Source organism: Ovis canadensis, chromosome 6, assembly GCF_042477335.2.
Source record: "Ovis canadensis isolate MfBH-ARS-UI-01 breed Bighorn chromosome 6, ARS-UI_OviCan_v2, whole genome shotgun sequence".
Taxonomy (NCBI): Eukaryota; Metazoa; Chordata; class Mammalia; order Artiodactyla; family Bovidae; genus Ovis; species Ovis canadensis.
In genome coordinates this window covers 118953352-118967949 of record NC_091250.1, presented here as the reverse complement: position 1 = coordinate 118967949, position 14598 = coordinate 118953352, and the positions used below count along the sequence as shown (strand labels likewise).

Genomic DNA, 14598 nt, shown 5'->3' with positions numbered 1-14598 from the left:
TGTCTAAACACCATTTTTAAAGCACTGATGTAGGCTTACAAAACCCGGATCTAGGGGCAGAATGTGGTCTCATCACTATTTCAACACTCTGACTAAACAGTCTATTAATAACAGGAATAGGACCTAGAAAAAAACTTAAAAAATGATCTCCTAACCCTTCAATTCCAGACTCCTCCTTCAGAATGAAATGTCTTCTCCTGGCTGGCCTTTTGATTATGGCCACTGCTTTGCCCGTCCCTGTGAGTACTGCCCTCAATTTTCCATTCCATTTCTGTCCTAGAGACAGTACCTCGGTCTGCGTCTTTTCCTGTATCTTTTCATTTCATGGAAGAGGAAAGTGGACCCCAGGAAAATTGTAGAACCAGGAATTTACCACTCTTCTTCAATCCAAGGGTCTTCCCGGTACAAATCCCAGCTCTGTGTGACATCTGCAAGCTGCATGACCTTTTTAAAAGATATACGCATGTGTATATATACATATATATATTTGGTTGAGTTGGTCTTAGTTGTGGCACACAGGATCTTTGATTGCATTGTGGCATGTGGAATATTTCAGTTGCAGCATGCGAACCCTTAGTTGCAAGATATGGGATCTAGTTCCCAGACCAGGAATCGAACCTGGGTCCCCCACATTAGGGGCACAAAGTCTTAGCCACCAGACCACCAGGGAAGTCCTGCGAGTGTATGACCTTGAGCGAGGAAATAACCCACGGCTTCCTAGCCTGTGTCATGAGTTATAAGAACTACCTCAGATCTGTGCAAGGATCATAAAAGTGCATGAATGTGCTTAAGAGTCCTAATTGGGATATAGGAAGCTCTCAAATAAACTTTGAAATATAGAGCAAGTATTCCACACTGACCTAAGTCTTAATTAGGCAGTTTAAATTGTTTCATTTACAGTATCCTCACCCCAACTTGTCTCATGTTGACTATAGATATGCTTCCTCATCTATACAAATGAGATCTGTGAGTTTAAGCTGTGCTTATTATGATCTGAATATGTAGGGCACCAAGGAAGCAGGAGGATTTTCCAGGTGGCACTAGTGGTAAAGAACCTGCCTGCCAATGCAGGAGACACAAGAGACATAGGTTCGAACCCTGGGTTGGGAAGATCACCTGGAATAGGAAATGGCAACCCACTCCAGTATTTTTGCCTGGAGGAGCTCCTGCACAGAGAAGCCTAGTGGGTTACAGTCTATGGGGCCCACAAAGAGTCAGACAGGACTGAGCTGACTGAGCACAGCTATTAATAGTAGGCAGGAACACCTGCTCCCTGCACATTTTGTAACAAAGGAGCTCTCAGAGAAGTGAGGCAGCTTTCAAAGTTTTATTTGGGATACCAAATTTAAGTTTACATTTCCATACTCTCTCTACTTTGAAGTTCTAAGTGCTGAGAATTAAACTGAGAACATTGTTGATTTGCAGATAAAGAGATATGCAATATGTAACTAGTCGTATGGAAGGTACAGAAGAATATTCTTTGGAAATAAGTTTAAAGGTAAAAAGTACAATGTCTAAATTACTGGACAAAATTAATTCAATCTTTCTTTATTAGACTCAACTGCTTTTTTTTCTTTAGACTTTTTATTTTATATTGGAGTATAGATAATTAACCATGTTCTGATAGTTTCAGGTAGACAGCAAAGCGATTTAGTCATACATACAGACATATATCCATTCTACCCAAACTCCCCTCCCATCCAGGCATGACATGACATGACATTGAGCACCGTCCCCTGTGCAACACAATAGACCCTTGTTGGTTATCCATTTTAAATATAACAGTTTGTACATTAGACTCAACTGCTTTTTTATTCCAGAGGGAAAGGTACATCGCTGCTGAGTATAATGCTTGATAGTGACTTGAGGTCCATTCTTATTTAGAATCAAATCTCTTTGTAACGAATAATGCATTGCCACATGTTTTACCTTGATGTGTTGTTGTTTCACAAGCTTGAACAATCTGGAGGAAGTTCCAGTGCTCAGGTAAACTTCTGGTTGTATTTTCAAATGATACGTTCATCATTTTAAGTTTTTAAATGTTTGAAATGACTGACATCATGTCTCTTGTTACAGAGATTTAACTTTTACCCACCCCAAGGAGCACCATTTTTCCCACAGATCCCATTTCCCCCACCTGTACAACTGCCCCTGGTAAGCATGGGTTTGGGGAATCTCAAGTTATGAAAAGTGGTTATTAGTCGGATGATGGTTATAACACTTTGCAGATTTGGACACAGACATAAAAGGCATTAAGAAACCATCAGGCAGCAGCTATTCAGACTTCCCTCCCTGCACAGCTTGCAGAGTGTGACCAGGGAAGCAAGTACCCCTCCAGGGCTTCAGTGACTTCTTCCAACTTCTCCTTACACTTGCAATCAAAGAAGTGGTTATACTGAATTACCTCGACTATGATGAGCTTAGTTACTTTCAGGAAGGGAATGCTAACTTTTGTCTATATTACCTGTTCTTTTTCTCCTTTTAAATCACCTTGTTGCCTTCTCTAAAGTTTCTCCCCCCAGCCCTAACATCTTCTCACAGGTCAAACAATATAATTATTTTGCTCTTCTTGTACCCTCTTCAATCTCTAATATCTGAATTCTTACAACATCTTGTTTAATAAAGGCCAGAACAATGCTAACTACATAACAGAGACACCTTTATTGGGACAGACAGGATTCATTTGGCTAATATTTACTGTCTGCCAGATAAAATGGTCTATAATAATCGCTAGAAAAACAAAAAATATGAGTAAGCTTGCAATCTGATAAAGAAAAGAGATTCATAAATGAAAAAAAAAAAAGTAAATGCATTGGGCTGGCCAAAAAATTTTGCTCAGGTTTTTTTGTAACATCTTAATGGAAAAACTCCAATGAACTTTTTGGCCAACCCAATAATTTGCTAAGTGCTTCTAGATGCAAATACAAAACCAACTGACTTAGGCTGTGTGTCAGAGTTCATTCACAGAGGAGAGGCAGCCAAGCCAGGTTTTGAGAAGTGAGTGAGGCACTCCAGGCACAGGGAACAGTCAGTGCTGAGGATGTGGCAACTCAGGGAACAACCAGTGCAATGAGGCTACAACATAGGCTGGGACATGTAACATAAACAATAGTTAGGCAATGTGGTTTTGAAAAGTTTATGCTATGCTAAGTCGCTTCAGTCGTGTCTGACTCTGTGAGACCCCATAGACGGCAGCCCACCAGGCTCCCCCATCCCTGGGATTCTCCAGGCAAAAACACTGGGGTGGGTTGCCATTTCCTTCTCCAGTGCATGAAAGTGAAAAGTGAAAGTGAAGTCGCTCAGTCACGTCCAACTCTTAGTGACCCCATGGACTGCAGCTCACCAGGCTGCTCCGTCCATGGGATTTTCCAGTCAAGAGTACTGGAGTGGGATGCCAAAAACAGCATCTTGTTTAACTTCTTGTCTATCATCTAAATACTTTTAAAGTAGAAACACATCTTTGCATAAGTTTTTTTCATGTTTAAATGTAACAAAACACCTTCCCTTTGCTTATATTTAATTTCAAACTGTGTCTCCGCTTTAAATAGGCTTTTGTAAGCTGTCACTAAATTGACTGTCCTCAGTGGAACATTCTTTCCCTTTAATGTTTTCACATGACCTAATGGGGTCACAAAGAGTCGGACACGACTGAGCGACTGAACTGAACTGAACTGAATGGACTCTTAGGCTTCCCAAGTGCCACTCGTGGTAAAGAACCTGCCTCCCAATGCAGGAGACCTAAGAGACACAGGTTCAACCCCTGGGTCAGGAAGATCCCCTGGAGGATGGCAACCCACTCCCATATTCTTGCTTGGAGAATTCCATGGACAAAGGAACCTGGTAGGCTACAGTCCATAGGGTCGTAAAGAGACACAACTGAAGCATAAGGACTTAGCCTGCATGCAATGGACTCTTAAGACACTAAATTTCTAAGTTTTGCATTTATAACTAACTGCTATTTATTTTGTTTCCAGTCAGGTACACTGGTTCCTTTTTTGGTTTTGTTTTCGGTTTTTTTTTTTTTTTTTTTTTGCTGAAATCCAGTAAGATTTGTTTTAAATTGATGCAAAACCCTGGAGTCTTGGTTTATAATTTGAATTTATTAATTGCTACTAAAATCATATGCCTAAAATTATGTAAGTCTATGTGTAATTCTTGCCCAGAGAATTCCATGCACAGATGGAGCCTGATGGGCTACAGTATATTGGATCGCAAAGAGTTGGACATGACAGAAGCGACTTAGCACACACATGTGGCAATAAAAAGAATTACTAGTATTTGAAACAGATGCTCTTCCTTCCATCAGATGGCAGAACAGTATTAAAACTCAGGCAAAGATGGCCTACCATAACTATATCAATGATTAAGGCAGGTTTCTGGGCTTTGTTATGTTTGACTAACTAAGCAAAACAAGTATACTTTTTAAAAGAAAAATATGACTTGAAGTTCACTCTAGAGTCTAATTTCCACCAATTAGAAGGTGGGCTCCATGAGAGCATATAATTGCTCAATAAATACTTGGGTGGGTGGATGGATGGATAAGTAATCAATGAACACATGAGGAAAAAAACTAAAACAAAATGTTCTACTTTGTTTTATTCACAACTCACTTCCCCTCCCCCCCTTTTTTTTGTAGATTCCAATTCCTCTTCCCTTTCCATTTCCTAATAATCCAAATCAGGTAATTAAAGTTTTCCTTTAAGAAAGTATTTAAATGGGTACAAAAACAAAAACCTTGAAAACTCTTGAGATTCATTTGGAAAAGAAGTTGATACCAAAAATAATGGTTATCTTTATCCTTTGGGGACCATTAGTGGAAACCATTAGTGAAGCCTTTGAACTAGGAAGGTTATGGTTATGGTATAAAAGGATTATGTAAATTTTACTTTTGACAAGACTTTACTGGATGAGGAAAAATTACACAGAATGACAAAGTCACAAACCAAAAAATAGTGTATAAAACAGCATATTAATTCCAAATTTTTAACGATACCTCTATTACAATTATAGAAAATTATAGTATTAAAGTTGTGAAGCTGTTGGGAATTTCCTGGTGTCCAGTGGTTAGGACTTGGCACTTTCACTGATGGGCCTAGGTTCCATTCCTGGTCAAGGAACTGAGATTCTGCAACCTGTGAGTCTTTCCCAAAAAAAAGAAAAAAAAAAGATTCTTTTTTCCAATTCATAAGCGTAAGTTTCATCGCCTTTCCAAGAAATCCCAGCTACATTTGCAGTCAACAACAACAACAGAATAAAAAATTTGGACTATATGTTTCCAGAGATAGCAGGTGTGAAGGCTAGGTGGGTACCATGGTGTGGTGGGGAGTGGAAGCCTTAAAATATCAGTGAATGTCAATCTTACTGATGTAATTTTATATATGCTAAGAATTCCAAAAAGCATGTTTTCATTAATCAAGTTATTATAAAATATATAACATACAAAAGATAAAATGCTGAATTATAACTTCTTGATTATTTGATTGTATCTTCTTTATTCTAGGTCCTGACACTCAGTGATCCCATAGCGGTAAATACTGCCCTGTTAATCTATAAAGTTTATAAAAATACTACATTCAACACCTACAACAACACATTACATTTAAGATGAGCCAGTTCATCCTACAAATTACTGTATTTATTAATCCAGTTCATTTGGAAATGAAATAAAGCACAGTTGTTAAGTTCAAAGCCAGAAAACTACCTTAATGCATGCAAGCAGCTCTACATGCACTTATTCATCTTCTCCAAACTATAAACTGACAAAACAACCTGTTCTATCATTGATGAGGATGAAGGTGAAGAGTCAAAAGATTTAAGAGTTATAGAAGAAACTACTTTAGGAGAGATGAAATAGACTTGACTATTTCTTCACTAATGAAGCATGTGCATAAATGCATAATATATTATAATCAAACTTAAATCCCAATAGATAATTTTTTACTGAACTGCACAAAGTTCAACTTTTTAATGAGGCCCTATATTGATATAGTTATATTGAATCTCAGTTTATGAAAACACAGGTGAAACACTTGGGAGTTAAAAAACAGAAAACTAAAAAATTTCATTTCCCACATACTTTGCACACAAACATTTTCTGAAATCTAGATATATCTCACAGCGGATGTATTTAACCTGGGATATCTTTTTCCTTAAGATGCATCATTAACTAAATGGTATACTTTATAGCTGATGGCATCTTATTAGAGACCTGCAGTATTTCATAAAAATGGCAGAAAGTCAGGCCTAAATCATTGTGTGCCTGGGGTAAAACTTTTCAGGATTTGTCTATACAGATTATTTAAAGGCAATCATCTTGAGGAATATTTAAGTGTTCCAAAAACTTTAAGGTCAAACTAAATAAGAGCACAAGCCAAGTTTTAATTAGTGCTCTTTCTACAAGCCACTCTAAGCATTATGATAGCCCATTTCCAAATGTAAATCATAAAAGTTCTAGCATACTCCTAATCATGTTAGAATTTTTATATATACATACATATATATATGAATACATATTCTGAAAATGTCTGGGGAAACTACTGTCAATAGTTAATTATTAATGATTCCAAAATCGGCAAGTTCACCTTCACATCAAATGGCTAAAAGAGCGCTGGCCTGTGGTGGGTAAGTCCAGATTCTAAGCTCATCTTTAAATTAGCTGTGTGACCTTGGGTAGATGTATTGATTTACCTCCAAAGTCTCTTCCACATACGACTTATTCAAGGGTTACCAAATCTGATTTCATAATACCTATACTTTATTTTTCTGAACTTTATTTAAGGGTATTGTTCTTGCCTAAGAATAAGCAGATCAGTGTTTAGCTTACACATTCTTGCATATATGTTGGGATGGACAGCACTATAAATAGAGGCATTTGCCTTTTTGACATGGGTCAATTCCTCAAGCAAGCTGCCAGTCTCTTAAAACAGGGCCACATGAAAGCTACAAGGCAATACTTAACCAGTGAAACTGCCTGTACAAGCAAATCCTTCAAGCAAAATCATAGCTGTCCTAAAATTCTGGTTCAAGTATTGTTCACACAGGGAATTCACACATAATTTAAGAAAGATAGCACTTGTATGTGAGTGTATACAGCCAGTCTCTCAACCATTCACATCAATTTTCTGTATTTCAGATATAGTGAATACCATTACAAGGCAGTTACAAAAAAACACTTCTATGAATTAAGGGCGTTCAAATCTAAATATTGTATATTCATTTTAAAATCTACATCACATAAATAAAACACAAGCAGCAAAATGGAATTAATTTTTTAGCAAAAACAAAGATTTTCATATAGAAAATATTTTAGCTTATATACAAAGTTAAAATAAGCTAAAAGTTAAACCCATTGTATTCACTGATCTTTGATATTTTTTTCTTCCCCAGTTAATCATTTCTATCTTGAACCAACTTGGGGTAAGTATTCATTTTCTAGCTACTATAAACTACAAATCTACTTAATGGGCTGAAGCTCTCACAATAATTTTTTTTTTTAGGGCTTCTTTGGGTAAGACTTTTTTGCTATGGTTATACTGATAAAAGCAATTGATATTTAATCTCAGAAAAGGTAAGAATAATTCTTCTGAACCATAAAAATTTATGGCAGAATGGAACCAAAGCAATCAACCTAAGGTAAAACTCATGAGTTATAAACTCATTTTCCTCCAAGATCTTTAGATCAGAATTTCAGCAGGTCTAAAAAGGTATTCTTTTCATAATGCCCATAGCATTTGACAAAATTTCAGCTTACAGAAATTAGGTTAAGAAATTTCAAACAGTACATTTTACCTCAAGCTTATTTTTGCCCACTCTGAAACTACCAAATCTAGAAATGCTCTCATCTCCAGGCAAGGCAACAAATCTCCTTAACACAAAAGCGTCAGCACTCTTGATGGAAACTCTACAAACCTTGAGACTTCTACAATGATTACCACCCAAGTTTGCTTTCATTTAAAATATATATAAAAGAGAGAAAGAGACCAAAAGGGTATATTCCTTTTAAATATCTGAATTCATGTCAAGTAAAATTAAAATTGATGCTTTTGAACTGTGCTATTGGAGAAGACTCTTCAGAGTCTCTTGGACAGCAAGGAGATCCAACCAATCCATCCTAAAGGAGATCAGTCCTGAATATTCATTAGAAGGACTGATGCTGAAGCTGAAACTCCAATACTTTGGCCACCTGATGCAAAGAACTGACTCATTAGAAAAGACTCTGATGCTGGGTAAGATTGAAGGAGGAAGAAGGGAACAACAGAGGATGAGATGGTTGGATGCCATCACCAACTCAATGGACATGAGTTTGAGTAAACTTCGGGAGTTGGTGATGGACAGGGAGGCCTGGTGTGCTGCAGTCCATGGGGTCGCAGAGTCGGACACAACTGAGCAACTGAACTAACTGAAGATTATATACAGTATGTATTTATTTTATGTATGTATCTCAAGAAAAACTGATGAATCAAAATATTTTCAATCTGAATTTTGAGAAAGAAACTGGATTTCACCCAAGTTTTCCTTCTGACAAAGTTTCATTGCCCCAAAGTACTTACTCTGTGTTTCTTACCACTTCAAATGATCTTATCAGGCCACTAAGGGTGAAGTAAGAGGAATTAAGCTCTGTGTTGCAAAAAAGACACTTAATGGTTCAATTTATCAGCATTTAGGTATAAAAGAACCACATTATTTTCCTTCTCCCAACACACATGACTGTGCCAATACTAATCCATCAATGTTAAATAAACATAATATAGGAGACATGGGAGGAGGCAAGAAAAAAATGATGGCAAAACTACCTAGTAACTGTAATCTGTATTGTTTATTTTGGCAGAAATAATTCTCTTACTACTATGTCAGAAGTTACATGGTGAGTAAAATCTCCAAATATCTTTTTTTTTTAATTGATTTAATTATTTGGCTGCATCAGGGCTTAGTTGTGGCACTTGGAAACTTTAATCTTCTTTGTGGCTTGCAGGGTGCTTTTTCAGTTGCAGCATGTGAACTCTTAGTTGCAGCAAGAGGAATCTAGTTTCCTAATCAGGGATCAAACCCAGGCCCCCTGTGCTGTGAGCATGGAGTTTTAGCCACTGGGCCACCAAGGAAGTCCCTCAAGCATTACTATACATTTTAAATACTTTTATCCGAAGAGTTTAATAGCCTCAGATTATGCCCATACTGATGTTAACAATATGATTAAAGTAGATGTAAACAAGACCAAATAAATTACAAGTGCTTCTTCAAATGATGTACTTTAAAATCAATATCTTTATTAAAACTTCACAAATATTTTAGAAAATAACAGCAACCACCATAAGTTCTTATACTGTAAGACAAAGTAGCATTTAGCCTCTGAAAGTGGTTAGAAATTTTAGGCGCCCTCTTTAGCAGGTTTAGTATCTTGCTTCTATTTGCGACGGAAATGCTTTAAGGTCTTAAGAACGACCTGCTGCTACCAAGACAAACACTGGGTGCAACCACTCATCCATAGGCTAAGATCCCATCAATAAATTGCCTCTGGGCCATGATTATGCCAACAAGTTCAGTAACACTAGCCAAATCAGACATGGCTCTTAAATTTCAAGTAACAAGCCATAAATGTACTATGGATAACATGAGTATTGCTTAAGTGATAAAGAATCTACCAAACTACAAACTTAAAGTAAGAAATAATAAAAGCTTCATAACCTTAGTAAGGAATACAAAAGACAGAATTGTTTCTGGGACCTTGCAAAACCCAGCTGTTGCTTACTGAATAAACCTTGGGGCAATGTTTCTAATTTTCATTTTCATCTGTGAAGTGGGAATAATACCACCTAACTTCATAGGATTCTTGTGAGGATTGAGAGCTATAACACAGATATTCAAGAAATGGTATCCACACTATTTATTTTACTAAATGTCTCTAAAACACAAAAATGTTCCTTATATCTAAAATATAAGAAAGGCAAATGTGAAGGCAATATCACCTATTATAGGAGCAGATATTCCTCCAGAAATGTCTTAAACTAAAATTTTGATCAGTTTTTTCTCTATTATAGATGGTGCTGGATACTTACAGTGAGAAGATTATCTATCTCTACCCTATCTACAGTGTATAGTAGTTCTATCGTTCTGCATACTTTGGAAATGTTCCAATGAAAACTATAAAATGCAACATGTGGATCATGTGCTTTAGTTATTCCTTAAAGACAATTTTTAATACAACCTAAAATCTTTCCTAATGTCAGTTTAGATGCATCGAAACTATTAAAACATAAATAAACGTCATTCTTCAGGCAAGTACTCAAGCTTTCTCGAGAGCTTTTGTGAGCAGCTTGTTTTAGAAAATCCTACTCAGTGTCAGTAAGAAGCAATCTCTTCCTGCCAAACAATGAAAGTAGAATCAAACTCTTTCACCCTGGATCAAGGTCGTTCTACCCTTCAGTCAGTGAAGCACATCCTTGACAAGCACAAGTCCCGTATTACACACCCAAAGACCAGGATTTTATGGATTTTAGAAAACTAATACTGAACATAAACCTTATAACTCTTTCAGAGGGGTTTGAGGCAACAACCTGAAATCAAACATTCTAATGTTTCTCAGCAAAACAGAGGGGAAAAAAGCCTCCTGTCAGCTCAGTTAAAGTTTACCACCAAGAGCTTTGACACTAAATAAGGGGGAAAAAAAGCAAAATCTTTTTTTGTTAATTTATCTTAGCCCTCATTTTGTTCTCTAGCCTAATACCTTTATCAAATATCTGAAGAAAACAATCATGCCTCTATTCCCTAAACCACCTTTTCTTCAAATGACCCACCTATAGCCCAACCGGAATGAGGATGGAATTATGACAGTCCCTACCTCAGGTCAATAGGTGTTAGTACTATGGGACTTTTCCAATGGATATATAGGCCAGAAAGTGATATAAATGACCACTGAGACAAGGCAGTCTTATTTTCCTTCCTCTTCCCTGCTTCTAAGAACACCTAGAACACTTTTCCTCAAGGAATGACAATGTTAACAGTGAGTCTCAAAAACTTCAGTCAGTCCTTAACAATCCCTTCCTAACAAAGGACACTTGAACTCCAAAAGACCTCCTCTGTCTCTGTCTCATTTCATTTATTTTCTGAACATCATTTTTAATTCCCTTACAGTACATACAGTTACAGTAGTGAAAGTAAAAGTCGCTCAGTCGTGTCCAACTCTTTTGCGACCCTATGGACTATACAGTCCATGGAATTCTCTAAGTCAGAATACTAGAGTGGGTAGCCTTTCCCACAGTTAGAGTAGAGTGGAATGCATATATAAATTTAAATTACTGGTTTTCTGGACACATTTGTGTAATTCAGAATTTTTGGAAATGAGGACATGATTTCTTGTTCATCGATCTTGATCTTTTTTGACTAAAAGAGTGACTGAAATTTCCTCATATAACTTACAACTCTAAAGTCAAGAATACAAAAGGTTTCCGTTTTTGAAACCAGCTTCAACAAGATCAAATAAAGCAAAGTGTGAACCAAATAATTTAAAGATAAATCAAGATTAGGCAATGGTGATCGGCACTCCACTGAGAGACGCTTGATATGGTAGGAATATCCTTCATACCTCAAAAGTCAGTGGAGAAAAACAAAACCGACACACAAGAATTACAGAGAAAGCAGAAATTATGGCTGAACAGAAATTTATCTAAATTTATCTTTGTTCAAATTCTGATTCTTCAAAGAGCATCAGTTCTTTCAATTTGGTTTAAGCCATGCTTAAATAGAATACATACAAAATGATTGTTTACAGCGCTTTTGACAGAAGAGCAGAAAATTCTGTGTTGTCTCACCACACCTACTAATTTTATTCTGATGCAAAACCTAACTGCCTGTCAATTAATGAATAAAGTCATTTCCAAGTGACCTGCCCTGCCCTTTTTATATATGAGTTCTGTGATACTGTCTTCTTCTCCATACATGCTCCGTTCCTGGCTTTTGGCTTACGTGGAGACTGTGAGCTGTTACCCAGGGCAGCCAGTCTCAGAGTCCTCACTCCAGTGTGCATCTCGTTTCTCTGCCACACGTTTGATGAACTGAACATGACTAGCATAAAGCTTGAGTTTATCGCTGATATCCATCCATTTCACCTTTCCAGCATCATCTCCAGCTTCTAAGGCAAGGTTATCCATTATTTCACCTGGTTACCAAAGAAAAAACATCATCAAGAAAATGTAATTTATTTAATCACTTCTGTTTCTGCATAATCCTGTACCTTCAAGTATTCTTACTCAAAATAATTTTAAATCATCATATTAAGTGGCAGACTGAATTAAAAACAAGAATATTTCAAATTTCCCAAATGCTCAAATTTTAACCAAGTTTCTAAATTTCAAGTAAAGGTACCAATAAGAAAGCTTTTCTCAGACTTGCCTAGAGGTTCAGTGGTGAAGAATCTGCACTTCCAATGCAGAGGGTGTGTGCTCAGTCCCCTGGTCAGGCAACTACAATCCCACATGACACAGGGTGCAGCAAAAAAAAAAAAAAAGCTTTTCTCTCTCTTGCTCTTTCTCAGTTCAACTCAATCACTCAGTCCTGTTCAACTCTTTACGACCCCAGGGAATGCAGCATGCCAGGCTTCCCTGTCATTCACCATCTCCCAGAGCTTGCTCAAACTCATGTCCATTGAATCAGCGACTCCATCCAACCATTTCATCCTCTGTCGTTGCCTTCTGCTCCTGCCTTCAATCTTTCCCAGCATCAGGGTCTTTTTCAGTGAGTCAGTTCTTTGCATCAAGTGGCCAAAGCACTGGAGCTTCAGCTTCAACATCAGTCCTTTCAGTGAATATTCAGGACTGATTTCCTTTAGGATTGACTTGTTGAATCCCCTTGCTGTCCAAGGGCTTCTCAAGAGTCTTCTTCAACACCACTCTATCTATTTATTTACGTATTTATGGCTGTAGTCCATGGGGTCGCAAGGAGTCAGACACGACTGAGCGGCTGAACAACAACAATTTATGGCTGCATTTAGGTCTTCATTGCTCTGCTCCAGCTTTCTCTAGTTGCGACAAGCAGGGGATACTCTTTGTCACTGAGCATGGGCATGTGGGCTTAGCTGCTCCGCTGCATGTGGGATCTTCCCAGACCAGGGACTGAACCCAGGTCCCCTGTATTGACAGGCAGATTCTTAACCATGGACCACCAGGGAAGTCCAGCTTTTCTCTTTAAAAAGTAAAAATATTACACTTAAACAAAAAAAACTTAACATTAAATAAACATGAAACCTCACATCAAAATTCCAGAGGGATTAGATTTAAACATTTAAAAAAAGAAAGAAAACAATTATAAATGATTCACTTTAGAGTCATAAGTACACTTTTCCAAGTATTACACCAAATCAGAAACCATATACTTATAAATATTTATTAAAATATTTATAATTATCAAAAGTTAAAAATAAATGTTTTCAATCACAATTCACAATCTAAATGGCATATTTCTGTAGGACAGTTTGGCAGTATTTATCAAGAGCTTTTAAAAAGAAAGTGCTCTTTGATAAGCATTCATGCAACAAATATCAGATTGCCTCTTATGCACCAGACTCTGTAAGAGGCTCTAGGGAGACCATAAACAACCAAATAATTTCTCTTCAAAGGATTTACCCTAAGGAAGTAAAAAGACAAGCTTATTGAAGTATTCAAGACAACACTATTTATAAACAAAGAGGAAAAAGAGGACATGACCAAACTTTCCATTGAGAGGGCACAGATTAAATAAATGATAAGAGTCCATTGGACTCCCATATAATCATTAAAAGCAAAGAAGCTCTCCACATACTGACATGGAAATATGTCCATTATGTATTAATATATTAAGTGAAATTGTAAGTAACAAAATAGAATGTAGAGTGTTAGCCCATTTTTATTTTAAAAACAGCTGTACAAATCTGGAAGAAAATAAATCAAAATGTTAACAGTCATTATCTTTGGGAAATGAAATAACTGCAGCTTTAAAATTCTTTTCACTTTATGTCACCTATTTTCTAAATAACTCATTATAAACACATATATCCTTTATAATGATTACATTTGTAATAATAAAATAATAACGCTGCTTCTTGAAAGAATCAATCGAATAGTTTAGGACATGAAAGAGAAAGTGTTAGTCACTCAGTCGTGTCCAACTCTTTGTGACCGCAAGGACTATAGCCCACCAGGCTCCTCTGTCCATGGGATTTCCCAGGCAAGAATACTGGAGTGGATTGCCATTTCCTTCTCCAAGGGATCTTCCCAACCTAGGGATCAAATCCAGGTTTCCCACACTGCAGAATTCTTTACCATCTAAGACACCAGGGAAGCCCATTTCAGCACAAAGGCTTCTAAATCCCAGTGCTAAAATGACAGCTCTTTGTGTACCTTCATAGCAAATACAATAAACGATAACCAATGGAGAACCACAATTAAGAAGTAAACCTGAATCTAAAAGTTAAAATAAAATATGATAATCTAAATAACAATATTCTCCAACACGCTCTTTATCAGATCCAATAACATCTGAAAAGTATACTGCCCTCTGGTCAACCAATAAACAACACAAAGCGAAATTTTAAAAAGTTAGTAAAGTTTATACGTCTGACATTTAAAGAGC

The 14598-nt window shown here is 36.9% G+C and overlaps 1 protein-coding gene and 1 long non-coding RNA gene across 3 annotated transcripts in view; one reads left to right on the top strand and one right to left on the bottom strand.

Annotated features, from left to right (window-relative positions):
- The first annotated feature begins 2073 nt into the window (after positions 1-2073).
- The window catches only part of LOC138442724 (uncharacterized), a 45096-nt gene continuing 32571 nt past the window's right edge, over positions 2074-14598 (top strand). The window contains exons 1-5 of the long non-coding RNA XR_011257861.1: positions 2074-2154; positions 4637-4681; positions 5501-5527; positions 7387-7416; positions 8828-8863. This is a non-coding gene — a long non-coding RNA (uncharacterized lncRNA). The remainder of the gene's footprint in view (positions 2155-4636; positions 4682-5500; positions 5528-7386; positions 7417-8827; positions 8864-14598) is intronic.
- NUDT9 (nudix hydrolase 9) overlaps positions 9239-14598 on the bottom strand; it is a 40426-nt gene continuing 35066 nt past the window's right edge. For both annotated transcript variants that reach the window (XM_069594685.1, XM_069594686.1), the window contains one exon: positions 9239-12151. In XM_069594685.1, coding sequence (XP_069450786.1) covers positions 11976-12151 — 176 coding nt within the window. In that variant the 3' untranslated portion in view covers positions 9239-11975. The remainder of the gene's footprint in view (positions 12152-14598) is intronic.